Genomic DNA, 27,203 nt, shown 5'->3' with positions numbered 1-27,203 from the left:
AAGGTAGCCTAATGTGTCGCACTGTAATCTAACGTATCATCAGAGTCCATGGTAAAATCAATATTTTCAAATCTTTTTTACACTGCTACCATCACTAACACTTTAAGTGTTGTTGCAGTTACTTACGCCCTACATTGCCGCTACATCTTCACGATAAATCATTACCACTTCCACGACCTAAGCATAGAAACAGTAGTCTAGGTAGTGTCGTTATCAGTAACCAGGCTGCATTACGCGCTAACTTGCAATTTCTTTCAGACTTCGCACACCGCTGCAAACATGCTGTACTTACTGGCTCGCAATCCAGAAGCGCAGAAACGACTTCGGGAGGAAATCCAGACCTTCGTCCCAGAGCCACAGCTCCTTACCCCTCAGCAACTGGGTTCGCTAACATATGCCAAAGCTGTTTTTCGGGAGACTCTAAGGTTCGCTGTTGTCTTTGCACAGTTAAGTTTGACACCAAAAGGATATGCAAATATATATATACATTTTTCATTAATTTTGTTAGGCAGTATTCTTCGTTGCTATTGTTTTTACGATAATAAGCTTAAGTTTTGAAACCATAAGTTATTTTCCCAGAAGGAGGTACTCATATGTGGAAAGTGCATTCAATATATTACTGTAATGTCGAAAGCTAATTCTTTATATTTTTCCTAAACATTCACTTGTTGTGAGGTAGTCACTTTAAAGTTTGGTTGTTTTAGCACTCAGCAGCCAAATCCTTAAATGAACGTGTATCGAGGGGTGAGGCAATAACTAAACGAGAGGACAAATGTTCTTTTTCATTCTTCAGGGTAATGCCTGTCAATGTTGGAATCACCAGACGGCTCACGCATGACACGGTATTGAGTGGATACCTCATTCCAAAAGGGGTAAGGGACACTTATTTCTTTAGTTTTCCATCTGCTCTTTATTTTAGAATTCTGTATGTTGAGAGTGTTGACGTTCTTTGACTGATAGCAATAACTTCTGTATTAATCGAGGTGGAAAGTCTTATTTGCTCAGTGCATTAGCACCTATTGGTGTTCTGATTATGAAGGTTGGAATTTCTCGTCTTTTAAGGAAATGTACGTCTTGCTGTATACTGCAAAGTGACGAAATTTTAATCCCATCTGGATCACGAACTTTTCCTTGGAAACTGAAATGTGAAATATCCCAAATGTGGTTCACGAGAGATTTCTTAAAAACTGGGGGACACGTCCGGTGTATTAGTAGTCAAGGTAAAAACGCAAGAAGTGCCTCAACTTTCATTAGCGTTTTGAATAAATATGGAGAGAGTTTCTAATAAATGGTGTCTGTCCCAAGGAGCACGAGAATTACGACGTCAAGGTAAGCTTACTAGGGGTTGTGCCAAACTGTAGGCATTACTTAAGGTTCTTTGCAACGTCCCGTCGGCCTCTTTCATTCCTTTTACTGTACCTCCGTTCGTATTCTCTTTCTTCCATATTACTTTCCACCCTCTCTTAACAGTTGATTCATAGTGCAACTGCGAGGTTTTCCTCCTGTTACACCTTTAAAACCTTGTAATTGCCAATTTCCGTTTCAGTGCGGAATGACCTCATAGATACCAGTGCTTGGCCTGTGGTCTAAATTCTATATTCTACTCTGTTCTACTTCCCACCTTGTCCGCGATCGAACACGATACACAGAAAGGAACGAGATGGAGAATTACATGTAAAATTACCCATAGTATTTGCCACACCTCTCGGGGGGAGGAATTACCACGTCGAAGTCTACCATTCTGTGGAAACGGTCATCATTTTTAGCAGTTACTGAAAGCAGTGATGCTCCAGACTGATTTTGGAATGAGATATGATGTAACAGGTCGAATTAGAATTGCACCTTGTATTGGGGTTGCTGAAAGACCCTGTAGCATTCCATTTTAGCTCAATTGGCAGGATATCCAAGAATTTATCAACTTACTTTTAAATAAGTGTATTAGTTGCATCAACAATGTTGGCTGAAATGCAACGAAGGAGACGATTTTATATTTTAGAGGCCACAAGTCCTAAAGACGAAGAATGGGCAATATATAGCCCTTGTGAGCAACCTTGGTTGAGGCACTTAAAACAGTATTGCTTGAGAAACCGTTGCGGGGTTACCTCACACACACACACACGCACACACACACACACACACACACATATATATATATATATATATATATATATATATATATATATATATATATATATATATATATATATATATATATAATATATATATATATATATATATATATATATATATATATATATATATATATATATATATATATATATATATTTATATATATATATATATATATATATATATATATATATATATATATATATATATATATATATATATATATATATATACATATTTAACATCCTTATATACAAAGCTGTAAATTAATTAGTAAAAGTTAACAGGTTCTTCCAGTTATAAAAAGTTTATTTGTTATCCAAATTTTTGTAAATTTATTCATTAAAGTTTTTCGAAAAATGTTCGTTGAATGCTTTCGATATAGCTTAATCTTTGATAAGATCAAAATGCATAACCAAAGATATTTAGCCAGGAGTGTTTATGAATGAAAATCAGAAAAAAATACAAAAAACAAGAAGAACGATATTACCTTTTACAGCGATGAAGTATCTCATAATTAAGAATGCAAGAAACGTATCATCATTAGACTCTTTTTTGTCGTTAGATCACAGAAATCTGAAAATTGTCCACTGTTGAATCATAACAGTGATGGGTTAAGAGACCTTCCCTTAAATATTGTCGCTAAATGAGAGAGAATAATTGTATCTTTGGCGGTTACAAAATTTACACGAAAAGAAGCCCATTAAAATTTTACGTCATTTGGATGCCATGCTTATAAGAGATGCAACTCTCCCATACACATGAGTGCAGCCGAGAGATTCCTCCCTTTATTTCTTGATTTTCTTCTCCTCTCAGTGGCAGGTGGTGATGCCAACGATGCTGGTGAACTGCCAAGAGCGCATATTCCCAAGGGCTTCCGAATTCCTGCCGGAGAGGTTCCTGAGGGGTTCGCCCTTGGCGCCCAGACATAACTTCGCGTTCCTACCGTTTTCCTTCGGGCCCAGGATGTGTATCGGAAGGAGGATCGCTTATCAGGAAATCATCTGTTTAATAGTTCGAGTAAGGGGTCGCTTCGATTTTTCTTCATTCCTCTAACTTCGGATCTCGTCAGTCAGTGATGCTTTCATCTTTTTTTTTTTTTTAGACTTCCGTATTAATGATTCTATTAGTTCTCCAGCTTCAGCTCTGTTTTTGAAATGTCTTGTTCACTGGAGCTCTTAACAAGGACTGCTATCAGAAAAACATTTGTTGAGTGGTTCAAGTAAAGACTCCGTCTTTTAGTTACAAATCATGTCAGAGACAACTCAATGACAACATGACCTTATCCCGTGACACACTTCATCGGTCCTAAAAATAGCAAGTGGCATGCCCCACTATTCTCATTTGTACTGTACTTCAGCTCCTTTTCTTAACAAGGTTCGCGCTATCACCTGGATTGGAACTTGCTTCAGATGGCGACTGGATCCATTCTGAGCCAACCACTTACAGTTAGCCTTACAAGAGCGCATTTTAGGCAGGACTAAACGGTGTTTAAAGGCCCATTCGTCCTCTCCTACACTGCTCTTCGTCATTTTCCTTAACGAATGTTTACTTTGACCTCATCTCTCCTAGCTGTGCTACCTCCTTAACTTAGCCTAACAACAAATACTTTGTTCCAGCCCTACGCGAATCAAGAGATGAGATAACTCCGTGACTTGGTTAATGTACAAAACAATAAAAAAAAACATTGTTTTTTTAGCTTACTAGACCAGCGTCATTTTAATTTGCCTTCCTAACTGCTCCTCTGTCCTTCAAATTCTAAACTGATCCTGACCACACTTTTCTTCCAATTCTCGCAGATCCTGTGCATATATGTTTATCAGCCTCTTCTTCTTCCCATTCTAAACAGATCCAGAGAACATTCACCATCTCTAACTCTTCTTTTTACTTTTCTTCTCATTCTAAACAGATCCTGAGTGAGTTTGACGTCGATTATAAATACGAAGATATTCATCCCGTCAACAGACTCGCATATGGACCCTCCAGACCACTGAAATTTACTTTCACCGACAGAAGGTGAAGCTATAATTCTTAGGATGTTGCGTTGCAGTCATGGCTCTTCATTTACCAACGAATAGAACAGTCGTCACCAGAGTTCATAGAAATGTTCTAGCTGTTTGACTGTTCATCTTCTATATTCTGTTTCTCAAACATTTGACTTAACCAGGCATTTGAAAGAAAGAAAAAGTCAAGTGATGACTATTTTTAATAAAAAAAAAAATTTTTTTTTTTTTTGCAACTTTCATTATACTGTGACCCGAACATCTGAATTTTAATGAGACGACCGTCATTAACAAGTAGATGACTATTGTTTCGATTTCCTCGCCCTGATGAAACACTGCTTCTTATTCGAAAACTAAAGCCCGTATCAAACATTCTAAGAGCAGCAAGTGCTGTAAAAACAGAGGAATTTTCATTTGTTTAGAAAATTTTCATCTCCCCTTCAGGAGTCATTTCATATTTAGGCCATATATTTTTGTAACCTAAAAGGAGACTACTTTATTTCAAGGTTCTCTGTGATAAGTGAGACTAAAAGAATGTTCTTTCGCGTGGATAATGATCAGATTTCTATTTATCCAGCTAGTGCCGCTGTTCCTTCACCCGGAACATTTTCCAAATGTGACAATTTTGCATTTTCTTGTCATCTTAGTTGGCTGCTCCCCAGATAAACGCTACTGGATGACCCGGTTGCGTTGGACGTCTCCCTGGTAGGCACTGCTTTAGCGGTTATTTTACCGTAATTCGTACAAGTTACAGGGGAGTCCGGAAAAGGCCCGAAGCTCTGTCCATTATTCTGATCGACAAACAGAATCCCTTTTCACAGACCTCATAAACAGCTCTTCATTTAGCAACGAATAGAGCAGTTGTCACCGGAAATCATACAAATGTTTTAGCTGTTCGACTGCTCATCCCCTACCTACAGTCTGTTTCACAAACATTTGACTTGACCAGGGAGACGCCACACTAAGGCCTGTCTTAACTTATCCGAACATAATGTCTAACTGTAAGTAAACTAACTCTTTGGTTTTAATGAGGCTGTGTTCTTGTGCCTTTTTTTTTTATTACTGTGGATGTTACGAAAAAGAAATCGTGAACCCACATCAATCTTTAACCGACCAATGCCGTGCCCTACTTGTAGAAAGGAGGTGCTGCCTTAGGCCCTACTGTGAAAGTGAGTTTGATTCTAGAAAATAATCGATATTGAACTTTATGTGAACTGCGCCAAGTCCAGAGATAATTCCTGAGCAAGGAATATGGGTCAATAAATTTGCCTAGTAAATTCAGCGTCTTCTTTTGCCTTACTCTGAGCACAAGTCTCTTCAGCTCCAGCTTGATGCCTTCCACAGCAATCTTAACAATGCTTCCATCAAGGGAATTTGCTCCTTAGTGAGGGTGAATCGAGAAGGCTACTATCCTTTCGGTTCTTGGCATGTCATTTGGTTGTTACCCCCCACAGCCTACTACCTACCAGATACATATATCACTACTTAAATCAACTATACAAAAATCAACTAAAGCACAGAGGTTTAACGGAACATGTCCCAAGCTGGCGAGGTGAATGTCGTATTCACTAGAATAATCTTCATCATCATCATCAGGATATTATTATTGGTCACTATATCTTGTGCAAGTCGACGGCATAAAATTCTCTTCATAGAGCCTACCCCACTTCACAATACTCTCAAGGCCTTGAGAAATGGAATATTATAAGTGCCAGTAAATTTCCTTTTGGAGAAAAGACTAATACTCTCTCAAGCCATCGACCTCTGCTTTTCATAAATTTGCATCCTTCAAAATATAATTGTAAGATATATATATATATATATATATATATATATATATATATATATATATATATATATATATATATATATATATATACATATACATACATATACATTATATATATATATATATATATATATATATATATATATATATATATATATATGTGTGTGTGTGTGTGTGTTTGTATATGTGTAGATATACATATATACAGAGTTCGTTTGGGTTATGGAAAAAGCATAAACATTAAAAGCTAAAATCTTTCAAAAGTTAATTCACATCTGAATTGTACATTTTTTTAATTGCGAACCCTTACTGTTTCATAATTCTATACTGAATTACTTTAAACAAACCTGTTTGTTACAAAATCATCCTCCCAAATGCTCTGACTCACGCAGATAACATCAATCTAAAAAAAAAATCTCAAAGTTCTAAGTGGAGGTCATTCGAAATTTAGGAAGACCAGCACAAACGAATCTTCACGTCTGGCTGGGAAAAGTTCACCAGCTATCATCCTTATCACCGGCATGACTATCGTCTCGAGCCACATAGCAACAGACCTCACGTTATCAAAATAAATAAATAGAGGGCGTAATGGAAGACGGCATTGCCGTGTGATGAGTAACAGAATAAGCAAGTTTTACCGGTCGGCCAAGCATGATGTGGAAAGGTCGGTGACGTTCTCTTTACAGTAATAATCCTGAATTTGGGAGACTTATTTTATCAGATAGTTTTGTGAGTGGTAGGGAATACCGTACAGTGCAAAGTTTGCTGCGTTATTTTATTTTTGTAAAATTTGTTTTTAAATTAACTACTTACATTATCTTAAACTGAAAAAACGCAACCTGTTTGTTTTTGACTGACACCTATTGTTATTATTGCTATTTGTTATTATTGCTATTTCATCATTATCATTAGTTGTGTTAGCAGAACAGCTGATGGTACCCCCACCACCACTATAATCATTATTTATCTTCAGCATCATATCGTCTGCCTCTTAGAGTGAAGTTTATCTAACAGAAAACATAAAAACATGATGCTGATTATATTGTTATAATAAAAATAATAATAATAATAATAATAATAATAATAATAATAATAATAATAATAATAATAATAATATATATATATATATATATTTTTTGTCTATCTCAGTCATCCTATTCGACTGGGTGGTTTTTATAGTGTGGGGTTCTGGGTTGCATCCTGCCTCCTTAGGAGCCCATCACTTTTCTCACTATGTGCGCTGTTTCTAGTAGCACACTTTTCTGCATGAGTCCTGGAGCTACTTCGGCATCTAGTTTTTCTAGATTCCTTTTCAGGGATCTTGGGATCGTGCCTAGTGTTCCTATGATTATGGGTACAATTTCCACTGGCATATCCCATATCCTTCTTATTTCGATTTTCGGGTCTTGATACCTATCAATTTTTTCTTTCTTTCTCAACTACTCTGGTGTCTCATGGTATTGCCACATCAATGAGTGATACTTTCTTCTTGATTTTATCAATCAACGTCACGTCTGGTCTATTGGCACGTATCACCCTACCTGTTCTGATACCATAGTCCCAGAGGATCTTTGCCTGAGCGTTGTCTATCACTCCCTCAGGCTGGTGTTCGTACCACTTATTACTGCAAGCTAGCTGGTGTTTCTTGCATAGATTCCAGTGGAGGGCTTTGCTACTGATTCATGCCTCTTTTTTTACTGGTTATGTGCAAGCGCCGGACATTCGTTTGCTATGTGGTTTATGGTCTCGTCTTTCATATTGCACTTCCTGCATATGGGTGAGATGTTATTTCCGTTTATTGTTCTTTGGACATATCTGGTTCTTGGGGCCTGATCTTGTGCGGCTTCTGTTTCCTTCTTGAGTTCTCCCCTCTGTAGCCATTGCCATGTTTCATCGCTGGCCAGTTCTTTTGTCTGTCTCATGTACTGTCCGTGCATTGGTTTGTTGTGCCATTCCTTTGTTCTGTTTTTCATTCTTCTATCTCTGTATATTTCTGGGTCTTCGTCTGCTTTTGATGTTAACTTCTGCTAATCTTATCCTAGAGCTTGTAAGTACTGTATTCCAGTTGCGCATGTATTTTTAAGGAAGCTGATGGTGTTTTCCTCTGCCCCATATATTTTCAGGCATTCTATTATCCACGTGTGCGATGTCATGTCAAGACTTTCTTGTAGTCAGTCCATGCCATGCTTAGTTTGGTTCTTCTCTTACTATTCTTCATTGCCATTTTGCCTATTAGGAGCTGGTCTTTTGGGCCCCTACACTTCCTTCTGCAGTCTTTCTGTTGGTGGGGGATGGTGTTTGTATCCTCTAGGTAGTTGTATAGCCTTTCACTGATGATGCCTGTTAGTAACTTCCACAGGCTCTTTGTTGGGTGAGTCGGTAGAGCTGCGGACTGTCACTCGATGGACCGGAGTTCAATTCCCGGCCGGCTGATGAAGAGTTAGAGGAATTTATTTCTGGTGATAGAAATTCATTCCTCGCTATAAAGTGGTTCGGATTCCACAATAACCTGTAGGTCCCGTTGCTAAGTAACCAGTTGGTTCTTAGCCACGTAAAATAAGTCTAATCCTTCGGGCCAGCCCTCTCTAGGAGAGCTGTTAATCAGCTCAGTGGTCTGGTAAAATTAAGGTATACTTAACTTAGTAACTTCCACATTATTGGCAGGCAGGTGATAAGCCTGTATTACTTGCTATATTTCCCTTGTTCTTGTCTTTTTGTACTAAGGATGTTCTCCCTGTGGTCATCCATTTGGGCACATGGCGGTTTGTGATACAGTGCTGGAGCTGTTCTGCTATTCGTGGGCGGAGGGCCTTGGAAGTTTTTGAGCCAGTATCCATGGACTTCATCGGGACCTGGGGCTTTCCAGTTGGGCATTTTCTTTAGTTGGTGTCTGACTGTCTGTCGTGATCTCGGTGAATTTATGTTTTATTCTCCCCATTTCTTCTGCCTTGATTTCCTGGAGCCATGTTGCATGTTTGTTGTGTGATACTGGATTGCTCCATGTGTTTTCCCAGAGTCTCTTACTTGGTTCGGCTTCAGGAATTTCCTGGCGGTTGTCTTCCCCTCTTAGTTAGCTGTAAAGTCTTTTCTGATTGGTTCCGAAGAGTTTGTTCTGTTGGTATCCTTTATTCCTGGTCATGTACCTTTGGATCTTATGTGCTTTGGCTTTAAGCCTCTGTTTTATATCTTCTAATGTTTTGTTTAGTCACAATATTATTATTATTATTATTATTATTATTATTATTATTATTATTATTATTATTATTATTATTATTAATAACTGCACACCTTACATAAATTTGTCAACTTTAACTACGAGTTTACAGGTATATATTTTTGTTACCGATCTAAATCAGAAAAGTAGATATCCATCCATTACAGATATTTCCATGTGTTATTGCCAACAATTGCTTATGTACGTTTTTGTAATCTAAACACGCACACACACAAACACAAATTAATTAATTGTTATTTTTGTATTTCATGAAAAACTAATGCTACCTCTCTCTCTCTCTCTCTCTCTCTCTCTCTCTCTCTCTCTCTCTCTCTCTCTCTCTCTCTCTTATACTCTATATATATATATATACATACATATATATATATATATATATATATATATATATATATATATATATATATATATATATATATATATAAAACTATGTATAAGCATATATGCTTTCCTAGGTGCGCAAGCACGTAGTCATACATATGCATTTATGCACTTATGTATCTAACAGAAGTTTAACAATTATACGTATATGCATATATATTCAATAACAATCGCAGAATAGAGAAAAGCGCACGACGCTCTACTGTCACATCAAAATGAACTTTGTTTATTCCCAGACATAAAGCCGTGTAGGAGAGAAAATTCCTGAATATAAAACATGCATGACTTTACTTGATTCCTCCCGTGACCATAAGCAAATTAAAGTAAACATACGATTTTTATAAGCCATTTCTGATGTTCTGTCAACACGAATGTGGTCTGCGTTGAAGACCTACAGCAAGTGAACTGTTGGTGAAATCGTCCTGGGTGAAATTTGGTTTACGCGAAAATTACGATTTTCTTCATTTTTTTCTGATTTTATCTTGAAAAAGATTACAAGTCCGAGTTCGTAAAAGGAGAGAATTTCAGTTTATCTTAAGGCAGAGTTTTACTTTAAACAAGCATCTCATATCTCTTACGGATGAAGTTTAAAGTTTCACTTTAAATTAATTTTCAAGAACTTAGTTACACAATGCCCAAGATAAATTTCAAGCAAAACATTCCGAACCTTAGTTTTTAAATGTCGAAAGGTGACGTTTGGTCAGAACGCAAAAGTACGGTTTAAAAACAAGCAGCGATCTAAAATATAAATTTTTTTTTTTAAAGTCGGGTTTTGACGAAGCATAAGATGGATCAGACAAACCTTATGAAGAACCGTCATTATCTGATAAGGCAAACCCTCATATCTATAAATTTCTCTTCACCCCAACCCCCATAATGAGGAACTGGTACATCTGTACTTATTTCGAGCGCTCGGGGTGAGAAAATTCTAGCCTGTCCACCTGATGCACCCAGTACCAGCAGGTTAAACAATCTCAGGTTGAAATTGTGTGACTAATAGCCAATGCTTACCAGACAGCTCGATAAATTATCATACGGCATCTATAGACTTTACTAATGTATTAGCGTTAAACTTCTGCATTAATATTTCCTTTAGTAAACCTGGTATATCTAATCTCTGCCAATTTCTTCCGTGTTGCCCTGTCACGCCTTCTGCTATAAAACTTAACTGACCACAACCTTACAATTAATGAGCACAAGGACGAGATTCACAAGTACATTTGATACAGTGGTAACCACAAGCACACAACCACTGCGACCTCTCCGTTAACGAACACCAGATGAAAACATCATTTTGCAAGTGCTGTTTTCCTTCGTGCATATTCCCTTCTAGAGACTGCTTCTGAACAAGATCTTTACTCACTCCCTTCTCGAGATTATCTCTTTATTAGATTCCACTGGACTGGAGCCTATTTTGACCTTCTTTTTGGGTACAAGCTCACTTGACGAATGGCGTGGTCATGTTTTTATCTGATGTTGAAAGTCATGTTGAATCTTTTTATCCTATGATTTAATGCGAATATCGCTGTGATATTATGTATCACCCTGACAATTATTTCAGGCTACCTCTAGGAAGCACTTTCTATTTTATTTTTAAAAGAAATCAGATCGGGAACAAATAATTCCATTTAAAAATTGAAATCTTGGGCAAATAAGCCTATCTTGTTTTGTTTACATTTGAGAGGATTCCATGTGTCAGCGTCACCTGAAACCGCCACTGTTATCTTGCTCAGCTTCAGACTACAGGTGGAAGATTTCTCAGTTGATGTTTCTAATCATGCAATGAACATTAGATAAGTGTGAGATCCCGATTTAATGAACGCGCCCTAGATAGCAGTGCACATCAGTAAAACGAAGCTGATAGCGCCTATTTCCATCGTGACTCTTGCAGATTTTGTAAACAAAAATTTAGATGGTGATGGTATGGTATTCTGGTATTCCTGTAAACAATAAACAAACCAATGACAATATGAATTGGGACAACTAACCAGTATATATAAAAAAAATTCATGGAAATAAAGATTGCAGTAACGATGCCAATAAAGATCGGTCTCCTTTCAATGAAAAATTGAACGAATAAAGCTGTACTCCATTTTACTTTCAATTCACAATAATGGACAAGCGGAAGAATCCTTAGCAAAACATCAATAAAGACTACCAAGCGCTACGTGTATAGTATGCTGAACACACACCTGCCGGACATGCACACGATATACAAAGTAGTTTTGGCACTTGGTCCTTAATATTTCATTTCTCCAGTGGATGCTCTGTTGTACAGTACATGTGCCCCATGTTGAATAATCCACCTTTAAAACTGAAAAAAAGAGGAATTACGTAAAACTGAATCAAAGTCGCGTCGATTCTACTAAAGGAACTGAGACTAAGTAGGAGAAAATATAAACTGCTCTGTTTTCTACTATTTTCCTTTATGCTAGTACAGTACTGCTCGTGGCGCTTTCTATGGCAGTGAACCTCTCCTCCGGAGGGTTTCCTTATGTGGAACCTACTGAGGGGGACGTGTGGCCACGCCCTCAGATGATGCAACAAGAAGAGACTTATATGCTTGTTAGGCCAGGCACTTTCAGGTAAGAGCTCTTCATTCTCTCTCTCTCTCTCTCTCTCTCTCTCTCTCTCTCTCTCTCTCTCTCTCTCTCTCTCTCTCTAAACAAGGATTTTGAACCATCTGCAGTATTCAGGAGAGATTTTATTAGAATCTTACCGTATAATTAAATGGACTAAATTTAAGCTAGTGATGACCTGAACTATTTTTATGTTACATTATTTTTTTTTTAGATTCAGCGTCACAGGAGAGGACTGTGACATCCTGCAGGAGGCGCTCCAAAGATATACTGGAGCCATGCTCCGTTCTACTTCCTACAGAGTACGTCTGAAATCTACAATGTTTACATCCTTCTGTCATTTCTAGTTTAACAACGTCTTTTTGTATTGCTGCCTGTTTTCCTGGATAATGAATAACAACATCTCGTAATTCATAAAAGCACTAAAAGGGCAGACGAGAATCTACTGACGCCTTTATCGCAGTTAAAAAATTCATTCTTTAAAAACCATCCTGCAAAGTTAATGCACGAATGTCTTCACTGCGTTATATATATATATATATATATATATATATATATATATATATATATATATATATATATATATATATATATATATATATATATATATATATATATATATATAAAAGAAAAACTTGTGTTTTTGACTGTTAGACTCATTTTCTTTTTCGGCAGAATCGTGAAAGCAGTTGGAGAAGAAGCGAGGATTTCAACGGTTATCTGGACACCGTCAGCGTCAACCTAATGAAGCCTTGCGAGGATTATCCTCACCAGGATATGGATGAACAATATGAGATCAAGGTTTGCAATAAACATAATCACATTCTAAAAATTCAATGCATGATTAGACATCACAGAATAAAAAGCATGAAGTGGAACGTAATTTTGATCTCATTAACTATCCAATGTCTGATTTTATTTCTAGTTCTTCTTTCTTTGTCGTGGGAAGTGGGGGGGGAGAATTTTGAGTTCTTCAAAATCCTATAAGTAAGATTTTAATTCTTTTTCTTTTTAAGCTGAGACCGGCAGAAAAAGTAGCTTCATATCCACTGAAAAACGATCAAAATTGGGAGGTCAAAAAGGTGGGCCAAACCCTAAATAAAACGTCCCCCCAATTTTATTCATGTAAACCAGACGTCTCTTTCATGAAAGCATTGCCAAACATCTCTTCCTTGTATTGAAAACTTTTTACTCTTTATTGAACGTATGTTTTGATGTAATACAGAAAAAGTTTACTCTATATATCTTCTTATGACAGATCGACAGCCCTGATCAACCCGCATCTGGTACCATCACTGCTCAGAGCATCTGGGGCATCCTGAGAGGTCTGGAGTCGTTCTCGCAGCTTCTTATACCCGACGGATTGGAATACAGGGTGAAATCAACACAGATCCAAGACTTTCCCAGATTCAGTTTCAGGTGGGATGATGCTTTCATGGATTCTTGATAACACGTTGATATGAGCTCCTCTCTTTTTATAAGTGATGTTCGTAAATCTTCTTGTATCTCTCATCAGTCACCATTTAAATGGGCAGTGATCCTACGTTTCACCCCACAACTGTATAAGTTTCCAGTCTCCTGAAGCCAGGTCTCTTCACTAAAGCCAGTCTACCAATGCGCATCCGCCATTTAATTAAGGTTTACTGTAACATACGCCAATGTTATTTATTCTTCGGCAACGTTTAACTTTCCAGTATAAGTTTCCAACCTATTCAAGCCAGGTCTCTTCACTAAAGTCAGTACACCAATGCGCATCCGCCATTTAATTAAGGTTTACTGTAACATACGCCATGTTATTTATTCCACGGGAACGTTTACTGTAACTTTCCAGTATAAGTTTCCAGCCTATTCAAGCCAGGTCTCTTCACTAAAGTCAGTCTACAATTGCGCATCCACCATCTAATTAAGTTTAACTTGCGCCAACATAATTTTCATTGACAACATTGCATATTCAGATTACAAATACGTTATAAGCAGAGTTTCCTTTCATCGAGACCTCGTAATCTCTTCGACTGTTAATAAAAAAAGAAACTCCTAAGCCCAACATTATGTGAAAATTTAAGAAAAGGTACAAAAAATTTCCACAACATAATTCGATTCTGGAGAACTTACAAGCCGAAACCTTTGCCAGCTTTTACTTTCCCATCATACGATAATAATTATGGACAGTTTAACTTCCTGGTACCTTTACTGATTGAGACTTTCAATGAGCGTTCAGATTCTCCCTATCTCAGTTAGAAATTTCTCCCTACAATCAGCTGAACACAGCAGAGTTTATTCGTTTTTTTTTTACATCCTGTAAACCATTCCCATAAAACTTGTACCAAATTGATGACCGCAAGTAATGTAATAGTAATAATTATAAATACATCCCAGTTCGGCACACTGATTTTTCCCCAAACGATTTATTCTTTGTAAAATTGTACTTTGTTTTCTAGCACTATTGATTTTTCGCAACTTTCTCTACTTATTATGATTTCATCTGCGGGTTTTCATTTGATCTTTTTCACTTTTCATCTTCTGCTAACAGAGAGGCTTCGCTGGAAACCACCAATCGGTTCATTCTCAACATTCTGTAACTTCGGACTCTCTTTTACCTGAACGTTTCCGACTTTTCAGGATTTCATCTGAATGTTACGTATTCCCCGTGATGTTCCTTTCCTTCAGAATACAATACAATCGTTTTTCTTCTTCTATGACAGAGGCTTTATGCTGGACACCGCCCGACATTATTTGCCGCTAAGGAAGATTTTTGAAAACCTGGATCTGATGGCCATGAACAAGTTTAACGTGTTCCATTGGCATTTGGTAGACGACCAGAGCTTCCCTTACGAAAGTGCCGTCTTCCCTGACCTCAGGTGAGGGGCGTAGTGTGTGACCTTTACCCTTTTCCCAGCCTAGATCAAGATTTATTAATCACTCTGTTAGTATTTAGGTAATGTCTTGTTTTTTAAAGTCATTTATAGATAGACTTATTAGCTAAAGAGAAACTTCTGTGCTAAAAAGAAATCACCTAATACGTGTCAATCACAATCATATTTTCTTGTAACTAACTTTCTCTGCAAATTTTCTTTCAATATATAACTTCATTTTGATTAGTAGTTAAATTAGATGCCAATACGAAAAACTGAAGCCCTATTACTCTCTCCATTTAGATGAAAGTACATTTCCTCAGCTTAGATTTTTTTTTTTTTTTTTTTTTGTAGTAAGGAAGGCTCTTTCTCACCCATACACATTTACACCGGAGAAAATATATCTGACGTTGTGGAATACGCAAGGCTGAGAGGAATAAGAGTTCTGCCAGAGTTCGATACGCCAGGTAAATATTAAAATGATTATCATAAAAATACCAACTCACCATTCTGTTATAAAAATCATTTTGTGAGTGCACATGTAATAATTGTTCCAATATTTATTTATACGTGTGATGCCCTGCATTTTTTGTGCGTTTAACCACTTATTCAGGTCCATGAAGGTAAAATAATGCGATTACAGTTCTATGTAATATGTGAGGGTTAAATACAGGCAGAAAAATGTTATCCTCAACCATGTGATGCTCAAAAATACATACATACATATATATACATATATATATATATATATATATATATATATATATATATATATATATATATATATATATATATATATATATATTCTTCTTTTCTTAGTCTGGTATCTTACTGGGTCTTATCAAGCTTATTCTTACTACACCATGCTTTTATTTGTCCTTTATCAGGCCATACTAAGGCGTGGGGTCCGGGACAACCGGGCCTCCTGACAACCTGTTACGAGTAAGTTCCTTGTTTTGAAACTTTCAAAATACCTGATCCACCTTTTGCTTTGTGGATGCAACGTGGATGAATGATATTGTTTGAAAGTTTTGCTATATATGTTACCAGATATGTTTGTATTCTGCATATTCAAATACAGTAAGTAGTGGATGATGTCCCTGGTGGTCAGTCGAACGCTGTAGGTCTTATCTAGGGTATGAAAGGACAAGGGGTCTGACAACCTCATCCCAAAAGAGTTGCTGAGTATCAGACAACTAATTCCAGAGGGTGTTACGCTGTAGGTCTTATCTAGGGTATGAAAGGACAAGGGGTCTGACAACCTCATCCCAAAAGAGTTGCTGAGTATCAGACAACTAATTCCAGAGGGTGTTACGCTGTAGGTCTTATCTAGGGTATGAAAGGACAAGGGGTCTGACAACCTCATCCCAAAAGAGTTGCTGAGTATCAGACAACTAATTCCAGAGGCTGTTAACACCTTACTGAGCCATTTACACTAAAGCAAAAGTTTTCGTTGAAAAAATGTAAACTTGTAGTGCTTGCCACTGCTCAGTGGTGGAGCAAACTCATTCTTCGAGATTTGCTGAGAATCAGATCGTTCTACCCAGGATTAACAGGGGATTCTATTAATCCTGGTTCTACCCTTCTGGTGCCATATAAATGTAAAAAAAAAAAAAAAAAGTTGGGAAGGCGTAAGAGAAAAACTATTTGTATACTGTTTACAGTATACTGTGTGTGTGTGTGTGTGAGTTGATGTGTGATATATATCTATATATATAATATATATACTGTATATATACTGTATGTATATGTAATATATATATATATATATATATATATATATATATATATATATATATATATATATATATATATATATATACAGTATATATACAAGTATATATATTATATATATATATATATATATATATATATATATATATATATCACACATCAACTCACACACAGCATATACAGTATACAAATACTTTTCCCTTACGCCTTTCCAACTCTTTTCTTTCACATTTATATGGCATCAAAAGAGTAGAACGATCTGATTCTTAGATATATATATATATATATATATATATATATATATATATATATATATATATATATACTAGCTGACCAATCCGGCACTGCCTGGAAAATCTCTGAATGACAACTGATAAACTCTTTCTCTCTCTCACTCGCTCACTCTCCCCCATACCCATCGGGGCTGAACTTGGAATTGAAGGGCCTCGGGAGTGTCACTATTCATCTCAGCGACCTCGAAAACTATGGATTAGACACCAATATCTGTTGTTTTCTATTATTTTTACATGTCACCCCCTTCCCATCCCTTCTCACCCCCTCCCTATTGGGGCTGAACTTGAACTTGAAAGGCATCAGGAGCATCACTATTCTTCTTGGGGACCTCGAAAACTATGGATTAGACACTAATGTCCGTCGTTTCGGTTAATTTTACATGTCACCACCTTCCCACCCCCTTCTCACCCCCCTTCCTATCAGGGCTGAAATTGTACTTGAAGGATATCGGGAGTGTCACTATTAATCTCAGCGACCTTGAACACTATGGATTAGACACTAATATCTGTCGTTTTCTGTAATTTTTACATTTCACCCCTTCCCACAACCCCCCACCCTTTGGTGCCAGGTGATGTCCTATCCCAACAGTGTTCTTTCCCAGATGGTAAGTCATATGTATACCAAGTTTGGCTGGAATTGCTCAGAGCATTTCAGAGTGTATTTGGAACACACACACACATACATTCATCATCCATTTATATATATATATATATATATATATATATATATATAGAGAGAGAGAGAGAGAGAGAGAGAGAGAGAGAGAGAGAGAGAGAGAGAGAGGGGGGGGGTTAGCATGGAATTTAATAAACTCCTTTCTTTCTAAATCTGCTGCGTTCCTCCTCAGAGACGAAAAGCCTGATGGCACCTACGGGCCAATTGACCCGACAAAGGAAGAGAACTACGATTTCCTGAGGAGTCTTCTCACCGAAGTCACTGACCGTTTCCATGACCACTACATTCATCTCGGCGGGGATGAGGTGGACTTTGACTGCTGGTGAGTCACAGTTTTATTAAACTGCTGATACAAGAGAACGTAAATTTTCACGTGAGATTTCTTCACATCTTAAAAAAATGTGCGTGTTACTCACATTTCTGAGCCTCATCATCCACACCATACAGTCAGTAATATTGAGTGGCCATCTCCCTAAAGAGCGTGTGACCTAGGGCGTCCATAATACTCAGTCCAACATATAAGTACTATATTGTAGTGACGGAACACTAAGGCAGCTCATTTCTTTTTTTTTTCTATTTCCGCTCGTTTAGTTATTATAAGGATATGTTTTTTTTATTAGGCTACGGATAAATTAATCATTTTACACACACACACACACGCTAGACTATTGCTCTCATGCATCACTGTTATATGTTTACGACTTGTTGAGTTAAGCAATAGTTTCTAGGCCTACCTATAGGCATTTTTAGTGGGAAACAAGATATATCATCACTGCGAAGGCAGTAGCACATCGTTTAACAAACTGCATACTGTTCAGCATGTTTGTTACCTAGGTATTTCCGGGAGCATTTTTCAGCGGACGTTTTGAAAGCACGTTTAGCAAAACACGATTTTTTTTTCCCGCTATGGTCAATCATCTAAACAAACCAACGACCGAAAAGGCTAGCAAAGTCTTTTTTGGAACGACACAGAGAGAAATGTTGAATCAAGAATACCGCCAGAATGTAATTTTGACTTATTTGGAACAAAATTATTCTTAAACGAAGTGGAAAAATTAAAAATACCTACCGAATGAATAGGAGTAGGCCTAGAGTTTGCTCGGCCAAGATTCTTTTAAAATTGTTTTGCCATTCTAAAACGAAATTTTTTTTTGTTTGGCATGAAGATTCCATAACTTTTACCATACTGAAATTATTTTCATGAATTCAAAATTTAGTTGCACTTAGAATAAGGTTTAAACTACGTATCATTTTACCAAATGCGTATTTTGAGGACACAGATACAGCCTAGGCTGCCATACAACATTAGGCTACCCTGCTATCACCAATCTAAGAGACTTATCGTTTGATGAGAAGCACAGCTCAAACCAGGATTTGTTACACATACAAATAATACAGCTATTTTTGCTCTGAATCGAAAAACGGAATTTTTTCAACGGTTTGTTTCAGTAAGTTTGAAGTTTTGTAAATTCGTAGAGTCACCATGATTGATAAAATATATTTTATTAAACAATTGTGTGGCTGCCTTTCTTACTGCAAAAAAATTCTTAATGACCGACAAAATACAGCAAGTGTATGCATCACAGGAGCATGTTTAAAAGACGAGGCATGACACAACCAGCAACCTGTAGGCCTACTGACTGACCAATTTTAATAACGGCCATGATCTTTGTTACTTTAAGTTATATGGCATTTATTTGATTAATAACGTTATTATTTCAAAACTGAAATCGCCACTGCACTTAAATGCCACAATAACAAGCCGAAAATATAATTTATGTTAACAGAGACAGCATATCTATTGCTAACATAAACATTTACCCGAGTAACACAAAATTAAGGGCACATAATGTCCAGTATGCTTTGCTTACCTTTGAATTGTTATACCTTTTTCTCTTGAAGAACTCCTGCGTCCATTTCTGCAATTATACGCAGCACAACGTACCATTACGAAGATAAATCGCAGGATTCATACATTAAGTGCCTCCTGTTCTGAAGATACCCCAACAGCTAATTTATGTGGCTACAAGCAGCGCCGCCGTGGAGGCAGCGCACCAAACTCGGTAGTACCATAGAGCGTCAATAAATATGGAGTGGCGATCTCCCTGCCGAACGCGTCCATATTGAAAATTCTCCGTCCAGCTCGTAGTACTATGCTGTAGAGACGAAGCAATACGGCAACTTTGCTTTTTTTCTCTCTTGTTCATTTATTATAGGTAAATTAACCATCACTGTAAGATATATTTCGAAATATTTCTATCCTGAGGTTTATTGTAGTTGAAGTACAAGATTTTGCATTCTAATCCGTATAATCTCAAATATTTATTAATAATTATTATGATGATGATGATGATGATGATGATGATAATGATTACTATTATTACTATTTTTTTACTATTGTTATTTAATTAATATTACTATTAGTATTATTATTTTTACTATATTGTTATCATTGTTCCTATTATTATTATTATTATTATTATTATTATTATTATTATTATTATTATTATTATTATTACTTGACCCAATTTCACACAAAAAAAGGTTGACCTAAGCACTCCAACCATTGTGGTCAAGGCCTAAGCATCTGCTCTTGGATCTAAGCAATGTCTAGTATAAATGGTTCCTGTAAATTACAAGACTTTCTTTGCATACAGTCACACACTATACACTCACACTCAATTACACTGAACACTCACTGAATACTCAACACTCACTAGGCACTCACTATACACTAAACACACACTAAACCCTAAACACTATTAAACATTAAATACTCACTAAACTCTAAATGCTCATTAAACCCATAAACACTCATTAAACACTAAACAGTCACTAAACATTCAATAATCACTCATTAAACACTAACTAAACACTTGCAAACTAAACATTCACCAAACACTAGCATTCAGAAAACATTCACTAAACCCTAAACACTCACTAAACATTCACCAAACACTTACTCATAAACATCCACTAAACACTTACTCATAAACATCCGCTAAACACTTACTCACTAAACATTCACTAAACCCTAAACACTCACTAAACGTTTACTGAACACTCACTCATTCAACATTCAGGATAAAAAAAATTCACAATCACACTAAGCCCTTGTTCAATTTGCACGGTTACCAGACCTTTCAAGATGGCCGCAAGGCTCTGCAGCACCGTCCTGGTGGATGACCACCAAACTATGTTGTACTGGTATACAGGTAGCATCTCCAGATATTTACCTCTAAGGGTAGTACTAGTATACAGATAACATCTGAACTTATTAATGGGACCTCTAAGATCCACATTCATTGAAGTGCAACGTTGTCACACTGCCAACCAATCGCCTTTAGGGAAGCATTACTAATGGCCGACAGCCAAAGGTTTAGGATAGACTGTACAGTAATCTTCTTGAATTAGCCATACACAGCTATTTTTGGTCTGAAATGGCTATTTATAACGATATATATATATATATATATATATATATATATATATATATATATATATATATATATATATATATATATATATATATATATATATATATATATATATATATATATATATATTCTGACTCACATCAGGATCGAACCTACAGTAGGTCTTTCAATTGAAGGGCAAGGGCGCTGCCCACTAGGCCATACAAGTCTAAAAGAAGTTGGAACCTGAGAGCAACTGCACCCAAAGAATTATCTGGGCAAGCTAATTGCTTGCATACCAGCGAGTTTTCCCCAACTTTCAATTGAAAGACCTGGGTTCGATCCTCAAGTGAGTCAGAAATTTATTTCTGTTCCACACGTGATTGTGTGTTGAATATATATATATATATATATATATATATATATATATATATATATATATATATATATATATATATATATATATATATATATATATATATATATATATATATGCATATGCTATTTATTAGTTACCCTGTCTCTCGGTTTTCCTTTTTTACCTGATTACGAGCCTTCATTCCGTGAACTGGAATTGGAATTGTAATTTTAAAATATGTTTTGGGCCAAAGGCCAAGCGCTGGGACCTTTGAAGTCATTCGGCGCTGAAAAGGAAATTGAGAGTGCAGGAAGTTCTACAGGTGTAACAGAAGGAAAACTTCGCAGTTGAACTATGAAACAATTTTTAGGAGAAGGTGGAAAGTAAGATAGAAGAGAATATGAACGGAGGTGCAGTAAAAGGAATGGAAGGGGTTGCAGCTAGGGGCAGAAGGAACGGTGCAAAGAATCTTAACTAATACCTACATTGTAGTATGAGATGCACTGATGGCACAACTTCCCCTACGATTTCATTCCGTGAAAACTTGCTATACAAATTGGTTACCTATTAGGTTGTAAGTTATGAATTTGTGCTCATTCTGAACATTAGTATAATAATAATAATAATAATAATAATAATAATAATAATAATAATAATAATAATAATAATAATGTTGAATAAAATGGCTGCATTTTGCGAATTGATTTTATACTGAGTTTTCTCAATTCTTCTAATAATTCGCTTTTCCTGCACATCAATATTTAGTCAATGATTGGCCAATGTTCATATTTCAATGGATAAAACAGCATATTTCTTACAGCAGAAATTCTTTATTCATTACAACAGTTTACTAAAACCTGGGAAGTAAATCCGTAGATTTTCCTGGTAGTATTTCGTTTTTGTTTTCTGACGTCTAATAATAATGACGTTCTTCTAGACTTTCCTCCAGCAGTACAACGAACCTGTGGATTATCTTTTAAAAAATATAGAAAGTTCTTAATGCAAACTACCTCTACTTTGTCTGCAACGTGATGTCAAACGATTGTTCATTGAATTATGGAAAAATTCCGAATACAATTAAAATCATTCTTCGTATTACTATATATAAATCATTATTTATTTTTAGTCCTCTCCTATTAGTGCTCTTGTTTTACATGTTTTTTTTATTTACAAATAAAATATAAAAATAATACACAATTAAACCTAGCCTTACATTTTTCAAAAATATCGTTCAAGGTAGCCTATATTTCAAAATATTTTGCAGGCTTTGACTCTTCACACCAGGGCAACATAAAATATGAATTATTCTTTACCAGAATCAACCATGATGTAACATTGGTGTTACCTGAAATAAAACAGACATAACAGGTCATATACTAATCTTCCGTACAGTCGCTTACTACGTGCTGATATTTTGTGTGTCCCTTCAGCATTTAAAACATTTTCTCTAATGCTGCAGGAAGAGCAACCAAAACATCACAGAATTCATGAAGAAAATGAATTTCACCGGGGACTATAGTAAATTGGAAAGCTTCTACATCACAAAACTCATTGAACTGGTTTCTCACTTACCGACGGAAAATGGGTGAGTAGTGCATATATATATATATATATATATATATATATATATATATATATATATATATATATATATATATATATATATATACTGTATATGTATATATATACTGTCACTTAGACAATTGTTCTGTGCATTATATGTATAACAGAACTTGGATGGTATCTGGCTATTTAGACAATTGTTCTGTGTATTAATATCAAATGATAACAGAATAAATTAAAGTGGATGGTATATATATATATATATATATATATATATATATATATATATATATATATATAAAATATTATGTTATATATGTGTAACTTTGTTCAGCTGCATAAGTCTCTATGTGGGTGTATATATACATATCTAGTATAAAATACTGTATATATATTATTAAATTTATTAAATATATATATATATATATATATATATATATATATATAAATATATATATATACATATATATATGTTTGTGTGTGTGTGTTCAGCCTATGTAAGTCTCTACTTTCGTAGATTCTTTACCTTAAAGGACGATATTAGAGGTTGTTATCTTTCGAGAGCTGTGTATACCACGCTTTTACTTTTTTTCAGGAAAAGGACATATATCGCCGTAATCTATAATGGCAATATACCCACTCATACCGTTAACTTTATCATCAGGCCATCAGTAACTGAAAACATTTATTTTCCTCAATTTAAGATATATCATAATCCTTTTTTTTTCCTGCTGTCATTGGAATTACACCTTAGCCTTTCTTATGTGTGAGGTCTGCTAGTTACCGAAATTGCTTGGTGGTCTCTTTTTATCTACCATTAAGATTTGTTTTTCATTACTGTTCTTCTCTCTCTCTCTCTCTCTCTCTCTCTCTCTCTCTCTCTCTCTCTCTCTCTCTCTCTCTCTTTATATATATATATATATATATATATATATATATATATATATATATATATATATATATATATATATATATATACATATATATATATGGTCATTCAAGTTACTCCTTTGTCTTTTCTCACTAAAAATTTCTCACTGTACTTTTATCTACCATTAAGATTTGTTTTTCATTACTGTTCTTCTCTCTCTCTCTCTTTCTATATATATATATATATATATATATATATATATATATATATATATATATATATATATATATACATATATATATATATATGGTCATTCAAGTTACTCCTTTGTCTTTTCTCACTAAAACTTTCTCACTGTACTTTTTCCCGCTAATTGATTATCAGTCCACTGCATAATCTGTTTTCCTTTCTTCTGTCGCTTACTTTTCTTTTTTGTGCTTTCTGCCCTTGCGATTTTTCATAGTCTTCATATTCTTGTTCTAGTCATCTTTCCATTTATATTATTGTTGGTTTTTGTCATTTATTCAAATTACGCCCCATTTTTTTCTTGGGGGGTGGGGGAAGGTTTCTGTAGTTCAAATTACATCTGTCTTCTCTTTTCTGTCTATTAGGCCACTCTATAACCTTATTTGTCTATGCCGTCATTATAATTAGTGAAAGTTTCAAAAACTTTGATAAAATCGACCATATGGTATTTTTACCATTAATAATATTCCAGTCTTTTCCCCTGTCAGTGAAATCACTCCACAGTCTTTCCTGTCAATGAAATTTCACCATATTCTTTTTTTGCCACTGGAATTATTTCATGCTTTTTCTTCTGTAAATAAAGCTTTTTTTTTTTTTTTTGCTTACATCAGCTTTATTCCAAAACTTTTTTTCTGTCTTTTACCAGTCTTCAAAATTATTCACTACCTTTCTAGATACCTAGTATGGCAAGAAGTTTTCGACAACGGGGTAGATGTGGCTGACGACACCATCATCCACATCTGGAAGAACAGAACTCTTCCAGAGGTATGGAAAGAAGAGCTCAAAAAGGTACTGGATTCCTTTTGCAAACAGTTGCATTTTTATCTCATCCCTCCACACTTATAGAATAGAATAGAATATAGAATTTAGGCCAAGGCTGGGACCTATTATATCATTCAGCGCTGAAACAGAAAATAACAGTAAAAAGACTTGAAAGGTGTAACAGGAGCTAATCCTCGCAGCCCCACTATGAAACAATTGTTAGAGAGGGTGGAAAGTCAGATGGAAGAAAGATAATATGAGCGGAAGTAAAGTAAAATGAATGAAAGAGGTTGCAGCTAGGGGCCGAAGTGACGCTGCAAAGGCCCTTAAGTAATGCGTACGTGAGGTGCACTGGCCACAGGGCCTCCACACTCATGACTTATCCACGTACTGTACAGGATTTCTCTGATTAACTGTTTTAGCCTCTAAGTCTTTCCCTGTGATTTTTGGAATCCAGGCAAAAACGTCACAGGAAAAGTCACAGGAAAAAAGTCACAGGAAAAAGGTCACAGAAAAAAGTCACAGGAAAAAAGTCACAATAATCTTTCCTAGAAAGTGACCCCAAGGGTTTTAACCCGGTATGTACGCTATCCACCTTTGCGGCGTGTTTAATGCAAGCCCGTTGGGGATTTCAGTATAAACATAAACAAAAGACTGTAAATATCGTAAAGATAATGACCCCAAGAAGTATTGAGAGTTTTTCCCCTGTGACTTTGTTACCGGCCACTATAAATTAATGAGACTTTTTTCCTGTGACTTTTTTTTCCTAGCCAAAATTTACTCTTTTTTCTGACTTTATTACCGGCCACCGATTTTTGGCACATGGGCCTTTCGACATGTTGGGTAAAAACTTTTCCTCATGAGAAAAACAGTAATAATAATAACAATGGGTAAACAGAAAATGGCCTTAATGACCACGGATGAATACCCCAAATCCGTGAGACACAGGTTCCTTGTTCAGGGGCCAAAGCTCCACCCCTAACTACATACTGGGAAAAACTTAAGGTAGGTTAGGCTACGGTGCAGCCCTGGTAGTTTACCTGTTCACCACATATCACATACAGAGGCTTTCTCTCAATTAGAGATAATTTCCCGTGTACGAACAGATTTTTTTTTGTCGGGGTAGCTTAGCTTTAACGAAACAGGATTAAATAAATTGTCTTTGACAGAGAGAGAGAGAGAGAGAGAGAGAGAGAGAGAGAGATGTGGTGTGTTACTACTATGTCGTCAAGGATGGAATCACCAAGTGAAATGTGATACAAAGGGAAAATAATATAACAGACCTACGTTTTCGTATGACCTCGTGAGAGCCTAAACATGCCCGTTTTACAGGTCACACAAGCGGGATACAAGACCGTGCTTTCGTCCTGCTGGTACCTGAACGACATCAGCTACGGGCAAGACTGGAAGAAATACTATGAATGTGATCCGCAAGATTTCGATGGTAAGGGGCTGTTAGTTTCCTCCTCGGTAAAGCTGACACAAGTTTGATTTCACTAATGTTATGTGAATTTAACGGATATGGAAATGCATCATATACAATTATCTCCCGACCTTTAATAATGCGGAGATTTATACAAGGATGTGTCCTCTGATTGAGCCAACTTCCTTAAAACAAGATCATTTTCGAATTTTCTGATCTTTTCTCATGAAAAATTTAATTACAACTGAAAAGATCGTTTGATCACGAAGACAAAACATTCATTAATATTACGTACCTAGTTTTGGCATCCAACGCTATCCTCATGAAAGCAAAAATTGCTGATGGTAAATCCATATGTCATTCGTAAGAAACGCCTCCGATAAACACAGTGATCTCCCACAGGTACGGAAGATCAAAAGACTCTGGTCATGGGAGGCGAAGCTTGTATGTGGGGAGAGTACGTGGACGGTACGAACCTCATCCCGAGGACGTGGCCCCGCGCCTCCGTGGTGGCCGAGAAACTGTGGAGTTCAGCTGCCCACACCAACAGCACCTCTGCAGCTGTGCCAAGGCTGGAGGAACACCGCTGCAGGCTTCTCGACAGAGGCCACAGGGTCGAACCCCTTTGGCCGTCTTACTGTATGTCGGATGTTGACTTGTAAAGTGGTGTTGGTCAGAATTGTCGGGTAACTTAGGGATTTAATGGGTTTAGATTATGTCCTCCATTATATCAAGTTTTGATATGGAATATCTGCTCTGTCTTATGCGTTAACTACAAGTTAATGTTGAGATATAAATAGGTTGAATTTCTTAAATGTGTATTGCTATCTCCTTCATCTGTTTATGATGGTTGCTTATTAAAAAGTAAAAAAATAAACGGTTTAAAGCTAACAAA

General features: G+C 36.2%; 2 protein-coding genes and 1 long non-coding RNA gene across 4 annotated transcripts in view; 2 read left to right on the top strand and 1 right to left on the bottom strand.

Annotated features, from left to right (window-relative positions):
- The window catches only part of LOC136832594 (cytochrome P450 CYP12A2-like), a 20,559-nt gene extending 15,149 nt beyond the window's left edge, over window positions 1-5,410 (top strand). Inside the window, exons 8-11 of one of the 2 annotated variants that reach the window (XM_067093766.1) lie at window positions 259-425; window positions 794-872; window positions 2,947-3,150; window positions 4,040-5,410. In XM_067093766.1, coding sequence (XP_066949867.1) covers window positions 259-425; window positions 794-872; window positions 2,947-3,150; window positions 4,040-4,150 — 561 coding nt within the window. In that variant the 3' untranslated portion in view covers window positions 4,151-5,410. The remainder of the gene's footprint in view (window positions 1-258; window positions 426-793; window positions 873-2,946; window positions 3,151-4,039) is intronic. The other variant, XM_067093775.1, reaches the window with a different exon arrangement.
- LOC136832605 (uncharacterized) overlaps window positions 1-19,680 on the bottom strand; it is a 25,119-nt gene extending 5,439 nt beyond the window's left edge. Inside the window, exon 1 of the long non-coding RNA XR_010851267.1 lies at window positions 19,541-19,680. This is a non-coding gene — a long non-coding RNA (uncharacterized lncRNA). The remainder of the gene's footprint in view (window positions 1-19,540) is intronic.
- On the top strand, window positions 6,445-27,203 carry LOC136832602 (beta-hexosaminidase subunit alpha-like). Its single transcript, XM_067093790.1, has 13 exons — window positions 6,445-6,586; window positions 11,976-12,120; window positions 12,329-12,416; window positions 12,790-12,915; window positions 13,373-13,533; window positions 14,817-14,972; window positions 15,321-15,433; window positions 15,854-15,908; window positions 17,842-17,991; window positions 22,903-23,028; window positions 24,798-24,912; window positions 26,218-26,329; window positions 26,711-27,203. The coding sequence occupies exons 1-13, from the start codon at window positions 6,574-6,576 to the stop codon at window positions 26,968-26,970; spliced, it is 1,620 nt and encodes a 539-aa protein (XP_066949891.1). The 5' UTR covers window positions 6,445-6,573; the 3' UTR covers window positions 26,971-27,203.

Source organism: Macrobrachium rosenbergii, chromosome 4, assembly GCF_040412425.1.
Source record: "Macrobrachium rosenbergii isolate ZJJX-2024 chromosome 4, ASM4041242v1, whole genome shotgun sequence".
Classification (NCBI taxonomy): Eukaryota; Metazoa; Arthropoda; class Malacostraca; order Decapoda; family Palaemonidae; genus Macrobrachium; species Macrobrachium rosenbergii.
The sequence above is the reverse complement of the archived record's forward strand: the minus strand, read 5'-3'. Positions and strand labels throughout refer to the sequence as shown.

Bases quoted from the DNA above. Each gene is read 5' to 3' on its own strand.
- LOC136832602 (XM_067093790.1), top strand. The intron at 17,992-22,902 runs GTGAGTCACAGT...CTAATGCTGCAG, and splicing joins GAGGTGGACTTTGACTGCTG to GAAGAGCAACCAAAACATCA. The intron at 26,330-26,710 runs GTAAGGGGCTGT...GATCTCCCACAG, and splicing joins TGATCCGCAAGATTTCGATG to GTACGGAAGATCAAAAGACT.